At 39.1% G+C, this 13,087-nt stretch overlaps 1 protein-coding gene across 3 annotated transcripts in view; it reads left to right on the top strand.

Moving 5' to 3' along the window:
- The window catches only part of NEDD4 (neural precursor cell expressed, developmentally down-regulated 4, E3 ubiquitin protein ligase), a 144,959-nt gene that overhangs the window by 101,169 nt on the left and 30,703 nt on the right, over nucleotides 1–13,087 (top strand). For all 3 annotated transcript variants that reach the window (XM_010836785.1, XM_010836787.1, XM_010836784.1), the window contains 6 exons: nucleotides 834–1,000; nucleotides 3,206–3,323; nucleotides 3,410–3,577; nucleotides 8,234–8,299; nucleotides 11,351–11,470; nucleotides 12,677–12,880. In XM_010836785.1, coding sequence (XP_010835087.1) covers nucleotides 834–1,000; nucleotides 3,206–3,323; nucleotides 3,410–3,577; nucleotides 8,234–8,299; nucleotides 11,351–11,470; nucleotides 12,677–12,880 — 843 coding nt within the window. The remainder of the gene's footprint in view (nucleotides 1–833; nucleotides 1,001–3,205; nucleotides 3,324–3,409; nucleotides 3,578–8,233; nucleotides 8,300–11,350; nucleotides 11,471–12,676; nucleotides 12,881–13,087) is intronic.

The raw sequence follows: 13,087 nt of genomic DNA, 5'->3' as shown, positions 1-13,087 counted from the left end.
TTTTACTGACTGCCTTCTCTGTTTTGAGGTTTCTTGTATAAAATCATGTCATTAACCCTTGCTACTTTTTTCAAATAATTCCTTACTCTAACTACTCTAGCTAAGGTTTTTTTGTATGTTTGCCTCTTGCTAGTCTCAGAGGAAATTTCCAGTGCCTTCCTAGCATATAAACAAAACAAAACTTTCTTTCTCTGGCTGTTTTATGACTCGACCAAAATGCCATTCCATGGTCCAGAGGAGAAAGAGAAAAGTCAGACCAGAGAATCATAATGTCTTTTCAATCACCATTTCTAAATCATTCGCCCTTCCCTATCATGCCTCTACATGTTTGACCTTCATACAGCAATTTTTTTCAAGTTTCAGAGAGTTATTTACTTCCACCATTAACAAGGTGCTTTCTCTCTGAGAGAGACAATGCCCAATAAGACACGATCCCTGTTTATATTTTAGAGAATAGTGTGAGGTTGAACTATGCTTCTCCATTTCTTAGTGTCTTCCAATGCTGTTTATTTTAAAGTTTTCCAAGTCCTTTTTCTCCTATTAGACATGTTTTAAATTTTTTCAAAAAAAATTAAATTTTTTCAAGCAAAATCTAAGTGTTATCATTTTGAAAACAAACAAACAAACTTCATTATCATCAGATATTCCTGTTAGGTGTTAAAAGTTGACAGTGTGCTCATTCTATCTGCGTAGTTTTTGAAACTGGGTATGCTCAATCTCTTAAAATTTCCTCTAGCATAATTTATGGGCTTTCCAGGTGGTGCTAGTGGCATTAATTTATACGGTTAAAAAAAATTAAGCATAAACTTAATTGTCACCATTCTGTTTTTCAGCCTGGCTGGGTAGTTTTGGACCAACCAGATGCTGCTTGCCATTTGCAGCAGCAACAGGAACCTTCTCCTCTACCTCCAGGATGGGAAGAGAGACAGGATATCCTTGGAAGGACCTACTATGTAAACCATGAATCTAGAAGAACACAGTGGAAAAGACCAACCCTTCAGTATGTGCTGGTGACTTTTGTGTTTGTAATCTGAATACATTTTGACCACTGATTTCCATTATGAAGTCATGACTCAAATGGATTCATAATAGTATGGGAATCCAAAGACTGTAAGAATACTAGGATTTTTTTTTATGGCATTGGGCATAAAAAGTGCTATCTTAGATGTTTCTTTGTTAAAATGATTTGATAGTATTAAAAAGTATTTGAATTACAAATATCACCCTTCTGATTGCTTCTTTAATATTAATGAATTGTCAGTTATTTCTGTTTTAAATTATTATATAGCCACAAAAGGAACATTTTTCTTTCTAGACTGAGGTGGAAAATCTTGGAGATTTTTTAGTTTGTTACTAAAATATAATGAGAAGTTGATTTCTACAGCACAGTGTTTTTAAAACAGAAATTTTTATAAAATATAAAGGACCCAATAATAAGTTCTTTTGTTAAACACCCATTTGCCAGTCTGGTCAATGTGTACATAATTTCTGATGTATCTGAATCAAGGACAGAATGGCCTTTCAGGTATTCTGATTTATGTCTCCTCAGTGATATTTTTCTTTTATTATCATCAGACTGGTTTTTATAAATGGGGCTTTCCATGTGGCACTAGTGGTAAAGAATCTGCCTGCCTGTGAAGGAGATGCAAGAGATGTGGTTTCAGTCCCTGGGTCGGGAAGATCCCCTGGACTAGGAAATGGCAACCTGCTCCATTGTTTTTGCCATGGAAAATACCATGGACAGAGGACCCTGGTGGGCTACGGTCCATGGGGTCACAAGGAATCAGACACACTGAGCGACTGAACACACACACATGGTTCAGCACTTTTTTTTCTTACTTTTGGCTGCGTTGGGTCTTCGTTGCTGCACACACAGGCTTCTCTTTTTCCAGTGTGAGGGCTGTAGAGCACGTGGGCTCAGCAGTTGCGGCTCAGGCTTCTCTAGATGCCGCGTGTGGCCTCTCTATTTGTGCCACACCAGCTTCGTTGCCCACGGCTTGTGGAATCTTAGTTCCCTGACCAAGGATTGAACCTGTGTCCCTGCAATTTGAAGGTGAATTCTTAACCACTGGACAACCAAGGAAATCCCCAAGCACTTTTGTAGATGTTTTTTGATCTCAAATGCTTCCAAAGCAAGTTGATGATCCAGCTGCTTTGTGTCACAGAGGCATTGATCTGTAGAATGGCATACAGATTACAAGACTGAATGCATGATAAAATTCTGAAACATCTTGTTGTATACCTGTATTGTGGCAGGCCTGACTTGAGCAGAATCACATTTCTTTCACTGTGGTTGAGGTTGCTTTCAGCCAGCAAAAATCATTTATTTGGGGGGAAAATGAACAAGGCATTCCCTTAGGACCACTACAGTTGTACAGCAAGAATTGGTCTTCTGAATATCCTGGGCGTATATGGTATTAGATAAATTAACAGTAATCTTGTTATTAAATACTTATACAAAATTCTTGATCTTATGGTCTGGCTATATTAAACATGACTAGCTAGAGTAGTATAACTAATGAATGACTGCGGAAAGGATATGCAGTCTGATTTACCATGCCTTTCCTAAATTCAGACACTCCTTTACTACTGTCCTTTCTCAGAACAGGCCCATTACTGTATATGATCAAAAACATATACCATTTAATCTATAATCTATTAAGTTTTTAATTATAGTGTCCTTATACCGTCTTTCCTTCTGCCTTCTGCATTCATGCATGGGAAACTAGAGGGTAGACCCTTGGCTTAAGATCAGTTCTGGAAAATGTTACTTTCTAATTCATGAAGGTGTATATGCAACTCTTAAAAAGCTTCTGTTTTATGAGCTTTCTAGAGCTACTTCAGATTTTACTCTTGTAATAACATGGTTAAATAATAGTGTAATAAAAGTACTTATGCAACACTCAGGTGTTCATTCATTCAACAAATATTTTTGAGTGCCCATACACATGAGACATTTTCCTAGGTACAGTGATGAATGAAAATATTGTGCACGTTACACATTTTCACAAAAATTTTTAACTCCATAAGGTACTTGGAAGGTACTGCTATGCCTACAACTTAACCTGAGCATGTTGAACTAGCCTTTGGGCCCAAACTATAAATTCTGATCTAATATGGATACTTTCTAAATGAACACAGAATTTTTAGCTATCATTTTAACTCTCTTCAGGCGTGGATGATGGCTTTTACATTTCTAATGCAGGGACAACCTAACAGATGCTGAGAATGGTAACATTCAACTGCAAGCCCAGCGTGCATTTACCACCAGGAGGCAGATATCTGAGGAAACAGAAAGTGTTGACAACCGAGAATCTTCTGAGGTAGAAATCATTTTCTCGTTCTTGTTGGTAGACATATGTTATAGCAATTGATTCCAGTATGTAGCTTAAGCTTCTGTTCATTTTAGAACTGGGAAATTATAAGAGAAGATGAAGCCACCATGTATGGCCATCAAGCCTTCCCTTCATCTCCACCATCAAATAACTTGGATGTCCAGACTCATCTTGCAGAAGAATTGAATGCCAGACTCACTGTTGGTGGAAATTCAGCCACTGGCCAGCCAGTATCCAACTCAGTAAGATGATTCTTAGATTTTGATGGAGCTTCAGGATTTTATATTTTTATATATAAATATTATATATGTATTTTATATATAAATATACGTGGACTTCCCTGGTGGCTCAGTGGTCAGGAATCTGCCTGCCAATGCAGGAAATGTGGATTTGATCCCTGGGTCAGGAATATCCCCTGGAGAAGGAAATGGCAACCTGGGAATATTCTTGCCTGGGAAATCCTATGGACAGAGGAGCCTGGTGGGCTACAGTTCATGGGGTTGCAAGAACCAGGCATGATACAGCAACTGAGTATGCACACTTGCACACACACACACACACACATATCCATTATTCCGTTCAGTATCTAACCTTTACATAAAAGGTTGTCTTTTTTCTCCATTTTTGTTGAGATATAATTGACATAATACATTGTGTTAGTTTAAGGTGTACAACATAATGATTTGATCTATGTATTGCAAAATTGTAAGTTTAGTTAATATATAACACCTCGCGTTTTTTTTTCTTGTGATGAAAAATATTGTCTTAAACTGCACATAATAATGTGTAAGGGACTTTTGTACTTTACAGTATGGCCATTTTCAAATATCCTCACTAACAGTATGGAGCAGAGTTGTGGAAAATCCACATGGTCATTGGACTCTAAATATTCATTACATAAATCAATGCCCTCAGCCACAGACTATCAGGAACACACTTGTAATTGAACAAGTTGAGTTTATTATTCATTTCAGCAAGGGGAATACAAACCATGAACATCTCGGTAATAGTATGTTATGAAAGACTTAAAGGATTTCAACTTGTGTTAGGCGATTTTCAGGAGGGTTTAAGGAAGCAGGACCTCACATTGGATGCTATCAGGAAGCAGGGATAATTCTGTGATGTGATGTCTTAAATCTTATCTGTAGCAAGGCTAAAGCTATGATTAGCAAAAAGCAGCAGTCACTTGTATCTGCCAGGATATAGGGAGATATTTGGTATCTTGTGGCTTGGACAGGGTTCATGTTTTGCTGTGTTTAGGCATGATTACAAAGTAGTCTTGATTTTGTCTTGAATTGTGCTGATGAGTGCCAGGCCAAGTCCTGGGTGCTTGGGGTTACTCTTCTCCTTTTCAGGGATACCACACATGTCACCAACACACATGTGAAAAAGAGCTGATATACTTTGACTAAACAAAGAGATAGATGACCTTCTCACTCCAGCAGCCACTATAAACTTGCTACCTCTGGGGTCCAGAAGCCAGTATTCCAACATAACACTGCCCTGATGGGACCCTTGTGGCTAACTCTCTCATCTGTATCAAAGGAGACATTTCAATGGAAGACAAAGAGGTGTCCAAGGATATTGTGGTCATTTCCTTTTGGAATTCTGCACTTTCCATTCCATTAGTAAATATGGAGGGCTGACTACATACTGGTTGTATGCTGGTTAAAACAGTTCACCCATCTGTTTAAGTATTGCCTGTGCCTGCTTTCACAGTAAATTAAAAGAGACAAGATAGTCAACAAAAACTACTTACTATCTGGACCTTAACAGAAAAATTTGCTGACTTCTGTTTTAGCACCTTTCTCATAATGCTTCAGTGTAGACAGTTCTATGTAAATGCCTGTGTGAATATCCAAGAGCAGATAGGCCTGCCTGCTCCCTTCCCCTCCTTTCTTCCATCCATCTATCTTCCTTTCATGTCATTTCATGTTTTTGTTTGAGGAGTGGGAAAGATCAGTCAAAGACTTAAAGGATAAGCTATATTGATTTGATGGTGACATCCTATTCTCTTTCCTCCTGTTATTTTAATTTTTTTAATTACTAAAGTAATAGGTGGCATCTATACAATGGCATACTATGCAGTCACTGAAAAGAATGAAGTGTCTTTGAATACATATGTTGTATGGAACAAAGAAATATTGCTCAGTGGAAAACTGAGGTACTGAGCAGTATGTTTGATGTGTTACCATTTATACAATTATTTACATGACAGAATAAATATGTGTATCATATTTCTTGAAAACTAAACTAGGTAACCTTGCTCAGCTCTGAAGAGAAAAACAGGGTGAGCAGAGCATATGTCTTTCGTACCTTTTGAATTTCTTACCATGTGCATATTAATTCAAAAAAGTTAATTTATTATTTTCAAAGTATTGTATGGTCATGGTTAAAAATTGAAACAGTACTGAGGTGTATAAAATAAAAATTGAGTTTTCCATCTTACCTCTGACATATACTCCATCAATTGCCATTAATGGTTTGGCATATACTGTTTTTTAAATTTATTTTATTGAAATATAGTTGATTCACAGTGCTGTATTAATTTCTGGTGTACAGCACAGTGATTCAGTTATTTTTATATATATATATATATACACACACACACACATTCTTTTTCGTATTGTTTTCCATTATGGTTTATCACAGGATATTGGATATAGTTTCCTGTGCTGTACAGTGGGACCTTCTTGTTTATCCATTCTACATTTAATAGTTTGCATCTGCTAATCCCAAACTCCCGGTCCATCCCTTCCCCATTCTCCTCACCCTTGGCGACCACAAGTCTGTTCTCTATGTTTATGACTCTGTTTCTGTTTTGTCGATAAGTTCATTTGTGTTGTATTTTAAATTCCATGTGTAAGTGATATCATATGGTATTTTTCTCGTTTACTTAGTTTGATAATCTCTAGGTCTGTCCCTGTTGCTGCAAATGGCATTATTTTATTCTTTTTTATGGTTGAGTAATATTTCATTATGTGTGTGTACACACACACACACACACACGCACCATATCTTTTTTTTTGTTTTTAATTTATTTCTAATTGAAGGGTAATTGCTTTACAATATTGTGTTGATTTCTGCCATACATCAACATGAATCAATCATAGGTATACATATGTCCCCTCCCTCTTGAACTTCCCTCCCACCTCCCATTTTATCCCCTCCCCAGTTGTCACAGAACACCAGTTTGAGCTCCCTGAATCATACAGCAAAATCCCACTGCTGTCTGTTAGATATATGATAGTGTATGCTTCCATGCCACTCTCTCCATTCGTCCCGCCCTCTCCTTCCCCCTGCTCCTCATGCCCACAAGTCTGTGCTCTGTGCGTGCATCTCTGTTGCTGCCTTGCAAATAGGTTCATCAGTACCGTCTTTCTAGATTCCATGTATACATGTTAATATTCAATATTTGTTTTTCTCTTTCTGACTTACTTCACTCTGTATGGTAGGCTCTAGGTTCACCCACCTTATTAGAACTGACTCAAATGCATTCCTGTTATGGCTGAGTAATACTTCATTACATATATGTACCACAGCTTCTTTATCCACTCATCTGTCAGTTGTCTAGGTTGCTTCCACGTCCTACCATTGTCAGTGGTGCTGCAATGAACAGTGGGCTACATGTATCTTTTTCAGTTAATGGTTTTCTCAGGGTATAAGTGGTTTGGCATATATAGTCTTAAACATTTTCTGTGTGCATAAAGATGCATGCACACATATTTGTATATCAGTTTTTTAGCCTGAGATCACCTTGCACACACTTTTTGGTAACTTATTTTTTTTACATACTGTATCATAGACATTGGACCATTTCAGTCAATATTGAGGTGCTCTTTTTTATAACCACTACCAACAAAATAATCAAACGTCATTCCCTTGTGCAAGTAACCCTTAAGCTGTTTCTCTAGTTTCCTTTGATGGACTTCAGATTGTTTACAGTTCTTTGTTATTGTAAACAATCCTACAGTGGCTCCTCTGAATTAAGTCCTACATATATTATAAATGTTAATGTCATTAAGTAACAAAACTAAACTATTTCAGGAAGTGACAACAGCATGCATGTAAAAGCACAGGAAAGAAAAAATACTGGATTTCTAGGAAACAAGTAATCTTGAATGTCCAGAGGGTGGCTTGTGAGGGAAGAGGGCTGGAGTCAGCCCTGGAAGCTCACTGGAGCTCTTCTGGAAGCTCATTCACGTTGTGTTCTGTACTGTAGATTTTACCCTAGTGACGGAAGAAGTCATTGAAGGGCTCTGAGTGAGAGAATGGCGATGAAATCTGTGCTGCAGAATGCTCTCTGGCTGCAACTCGTGGTATGGAGAGCAGATTTAAGCAAAAAAGACTTGCAGCAGTCAAATCTGTTAGGATGTTGCCACAGTAATAGTCAAAATGACAAGTGATAAAAACTTGAAATTTTTTTTAAAGTGCAAGGGAAATGTATTTGAGAGCTTGCAAAGAAATAGAATGTGTAGGATCTGGTGACGGACCTGGCCGTAAGGGACAGGAGGGGAGAACTCAGGGAACTGACTGCTGTCTGCCTGGGGGGCAGCTGCTGGCCTCCTAGGCTGCCCGCTGAAGATGAGGAATACCTGAGAGGGAATGGATTTGAGTGGGTGTGGACAGGGAAAAACTGAGTCCAGTTTTGAACACAATAAAGGGCTCTCTGTTAGACATTCAAGAAAAGGTGTCCAGGAGACGGTCTAGGACTCAGGTGGAGAATTGTGAGCTGGAATTTGGAAGGTATTTGGTGCTGAGCGAGGCTGAGAGAATCTCCATGTGGGTGGAGTGGGTGTTCGTTTTTCTTCTCCATCACACCTACCCCACTACCTTATCTGCCATTCAGAGACAAAGCAGAGACCTAAAGTTATCATTGTTCTTTTTTTATATATAAGAATCATTCCAGCAGAAGAGGCAGCTTACAAGCCTATACTTTTGAGGAACAGCCTACACTTCCTGTGGTAAGTTTTAGCCCCTCCCCTCAATCCTCAATAAAAATATAAGACTCAGCAACTTTTTTTTTTTTTTTGGGAACACTGAATATGAACGTTTGCTCCAGCATAGTATCGGGGCTCTGGGGGATGAGGTTGTGGGAGGAGAATGGGATAGGTAGGCCCTTTAAAGACAAAAGACAGAGAACTGTCTCTCTCATAGTGAGAAAGCCAAGTCCCCACATGGCTGTGGGTGGCGTTTAGGCTTGGCAGGTGAAGTGCTGTGCAGGCTGGATGTATTGCATACTGATCAGGACTGTGGTATCCAGAGGCCTCTGCTCTGTGCCTAGCCTATGTGTCTTGCAGCTGTTTCTGCCCCAGACATGAAGCTACATCAACAGCTGGTCATATGGGTGGGTGTGTACACGTGTCGGCAGGCTCAGCAGCCAGGATGGAGTTTGTAAGCTCCCTTCTCAGTCTTGTTTTCCAGGCTGCCAAACCATCCACTGCCTCTTAGGTAGCATCTCTAAACATGACCTTGACTACAGCTTAGACTTCATAGCTTCAGGCCTTTTAGTCTCCCAGCCTCCATCCTCTTTCTGACTCAACTCTCACCTGGGTTCGAACCCTGGGTTGGGAAGATCCCCTGGAGAAGGGAACAGCTACCCACTCCAGTATTCTTGCCTGCAGAATCCCATGGACAGAGGAGCCTGGTGGGCTGCAGTTCATGGGGTCGCAAAGAGTTAGATACTACTGAGCGACTTTCATTTTCACTGCTTTGAGTTGGTCTCTTCCTTATATGGTCCCCACTTATTTTTTAAACCAAATGTAAATGTCCAGGCTCCCAGCCCCTTGAGCCTCCTCTATCCCTTAGCCACCTACCCACCACCATCACCTTCACTCCTGCCTGGGCTCTTTCTTCCAAATGGGTGTGTGTGTGTTCTACGTCCATAGTTGGAACGGCCACCTCACTTTTTTTCTACCAACAGTTTGTGATTTTGAATGGCAGCCTATATATTAATTTTGAAAAGTAGGGTTTTTTTTTTTTCACTTTTATGGGGGTTCCAGCAAAGGAATTCACAGGCTCAAAAGGCCTTGAATTGGCTGATCCATCTAAAAAGGTGGCCCTGCACCAAGAGAGGAACATGGGCACTGTGCGGAGGAAGGAGGTGGGGGCACCACCTGTGCATTTGGCCCAGTCAGTGTCAACCTTCAACACGAAGGTGGATGTCACAGAAAGACTGCCCTCCCTAGCCTTTCTCTCACTTAGTGCCCCGTGTCTAGCCATCTCCACTCACCTTACTGTTCAATTGCTCAACTCTTTGCAACTTTCCAACTTTCCAACTCTTTGCAACCCCATGGACTGCAGCATGTCAGACTTCCCTGTCCTTCACCATCTCCCAGAGTCTGCTCAGACTCATGTCTGTTGAGTTGATGATGCCATCCATAATGCTATGAGATGTCATCCTCTGTCCACTCACCTGGAGCCACTTGAACTGAGATCCCTAGGTGTCTCTCCCACTGCATTTCACATTGTCCTCTGTGCAGTGAAACTGGTGAACTTCTGATTCACTGACAGGCACTCATCCAAGAAACAATTTTAAGTGCACCAAATGAGCTACAGAATCTAGAGACGATTTACATTTTGTGTACTGGAAAAGCTGTTTCCGTGCCTTTTCCTTCTTAATACACTGATTAGAGATTTGTTTGCTTTCAGAAAGCTTTCTTAAGGTATAATTTACATACCATAACATCCATCCATTTTTAAGTACACAAATGAGTTTTAGTAAATTTATACAGTTGTGCAGACACTACCACGGTGAAGTTTGAGAACTCTTCCTTCACCACAAAAAGTGTTCTTAATCCTAATACCTACTCTTAGCCCCAGGTGACTGCTCGTCTGCTTTCTGTTGCTAGTTTTGCCTTTTCTAGGAATTTCACTTAAGTGGAATCATACAGTATGCCATCTTATGCATCTGGCCTCTTTCACTTACTACGATGTTTTTGAGATTTATCCATGTTGCTACATGTTTCAGGAGCTTATGATAGTCCATCATTGTAGATGTGTTTACTACATCCCATTTATCTACTCACTAGCTGTTAGACATTTGTAATGCCGGGCAACTTTGAATTCCATTATTTTATAGACTCAGAGCTCATTACAACTGTCAGCATTGTACATCTACCTCTGTGTATCTACAGAACGGGGTGTCTAGTGAACAGACTAGTGGTCATAGTTTTTATATTAATATGTAAGACACATTAGGGAACCAGGCCAAACGTTGAAGAGTCTAATCTAACTCAAAAGACAAAAGGAAGGTCAGACCTGGACTGTTTTCAGTAAATCTGGAAAACTAGACCTCTTTTGTTCATTAGCAATGAACTACAGTAATCAGCACTTCCCCAGCCTTCACAGAAAGAAAGCAGGGGTAACTTTTGACTTGGCACATATGGGTGATAATTTCTATAGTTTGACTACCTGTGTTCAAATCTCAGCTCCATAATAGCAATGTTATCGGTTAGGAAATTACTTCCATTTTCTAAAACTTCAGTTTTCCAATAAGTTGAATGGGCCAGTAATCTTAATTATCTCATTAAGATTTGTGTGGCGGTTAAATGACATGATCTGTGTGAGGGCAGTATGTGGTTGTTAATACTCTCATGTTGTTATCACACTCATCATTATTGTCTGCTCTGTTTTTTTTTTTTTTGTAATTGAAATGCTGTGCACTTTAAAGTATGGTTTAAAACATGATTCATTTTAAAGAGGGTTATCAGTGAAAAAGGAGATATGGTCCTTTAAAAACGATTCTTTCTGGGAGCTTTCCTGGTGGTCCAGTGGCTAAGATTCCATGCTTGCAATTCAGGGGAACTGGGTTCAATCCTTGATTAGGCAGCTGCATCCCACATGCTGCAGCTAAAAGATCCTGCATGCAGTAACCAAGGTCCTGTGTGATACAGCTGAGACCCAACACAGTCAAATAAATAAAATAGATATTTATAAAAATAGTAATGATAAAATACAATAAATAAGAAGGATTCTTTCTTATTAATATTTAATTCTGTTATTCTTCACTGTAGCTTTTGCCTACTTCATCTGGATTACCACCAGGTTGGGAAGAAAAACAAGATGAAAGAGGAAGATCATACTATGTGGATCACAATTGCAGAACTACTACCTGGATAAAGCCCACTGTACAGGTATCCTGCAGTCTGTTCATTATGGAGTTTCCTTAGGTAATTTAAACCGTCATATTTCTATGGGAGCTATTAATATATCACTTAGTAGTAGATGCTGAATACTTCTAATTATTTTCTGTTATTGGTGCTGTCTGTCATTTCCTGCAGATCTCTAATATACATGAGTCATTACTGGTTATTAGGTCAAACAAGTCCATTTGGGACTAGGAGGACAAAGTAAATGATCTGGTCTACTGGGTAATTTTGTAATTTGAATGGTTAAGATCATTATTTTGCTAAAAATAATCTTGGTGATTAGCATCTATAAAAGGACTTTGTCATAATGACACTCTGTCCTTGGCAACAGTTTGCCTTTTGTATTAATAATATTTCTTTGTAAGCATTTAGGAAAATATCACCATTTCTCTTGAGAAATTTTTTAAAACTGAAAAGTACAGAGAATAATATAGTAAGTATCCATTTTTTTAACACCCTGAATTTACCACCATTAACAGCTCACCGTATTTGGTTCTAGATTTTTTGTTTTTCAAAATAAAATACAGAGGAAAAGATTTTATCTTTTAACCAAGCACTTGGCCCCGCTACCCAGAGGGACATATCACTGTGAGCTTGTTGGGAATTCTTCCTGCCTATTTTATGACTTAGTAGAGAGCTAAACAATGCAAAATATTATTTATGTCCATGTGTCAAATTTAACAAAGATATTATGTAATTCTAAATATTTTTTGCTCACTATTGTTTTAAAATCCTCTCATGTGGGTTTATATATAGATCTAGTGTATTTTTTTAGCTGCCTTATATTTTATCACAGAAATGTATTACATTTCAGTTATCCATTTCTGTAGTGGCTGTTTGCCATTTATTTTGTCTACCACCACTTAAACCCATTTTTGTGTGTGGGAAATTCCTACTTTATGTGAGTCTTTGGGGTGAGCAAAAAACAACCTTCTCTAGTTGTCAATGCGGCTTCCCTGCAACTAGGGTTAACAGACTGTTAACTGCATCTTACTGCTCAAGAATTATCTGAGAAATTTTAAATTGTTTTAAAAACAAACTTTGACAAAGCACTTTATTGGAGAAATGAGCCTCCAGTCTTTAGGCCTGTTTATAAGTGTGTGCACTGTTTGCAGATCCAGTTACCTTTTTAACCACAGCTATTTATGTGTTCTCTGTAAATACTATTACATAATTGAATTAATGTGCTAGGCCACAGTGGAGACCAGTCAGCTGCCGTCAAGCCAGGGTTCTTCTGCAGGCCCTCAGCCACAGGCCTCCGCGAGTGATGCAGCACAACAGGTGACCCAACCATCTGAAATGGAGCAAGGATTCCTTCCCAAAGGCTGGGAGGTCCGGCATGCACCAAACGGGAGGCCTTTCTTCATTGACCACAACACCAAAACCACCACCTGGGTAACTTCAGTGGTTTCCAGTTTAAATTTGTAATAACAGTAACAATCACTTACGTGTAGTTCTTGATAATCTTTATAAGTATACATTAATACGGGCTTCCCTGGTGGTTTGGATGGTAAAGAATCTGTTTGCAATGCAGTAGAGACCCGGATTTGATCCCTGGGTCCAGAAGATCTCTTGGAGAAGGGAATGGCTACCCAATCCATA

The sequence above is a fragment of the Bison bison genome, unplaced genomic scaffold, assembly GCF_000754665.1.
Source record: "Bison bison bison isolate TAMUID 2011002044 unplaced genomic scaffold, Bison_UMD1.0 scf7180017864066, whole genome shotgun sequence".
NCBI lineage: Eukaryota > Metazoa > Chordata > Mammalia > Artiodactyla > Bovidae > Bison > Bison bison.
This window is presented reverse-complemented; position numbering and strand designations above follow the sequence as displayed.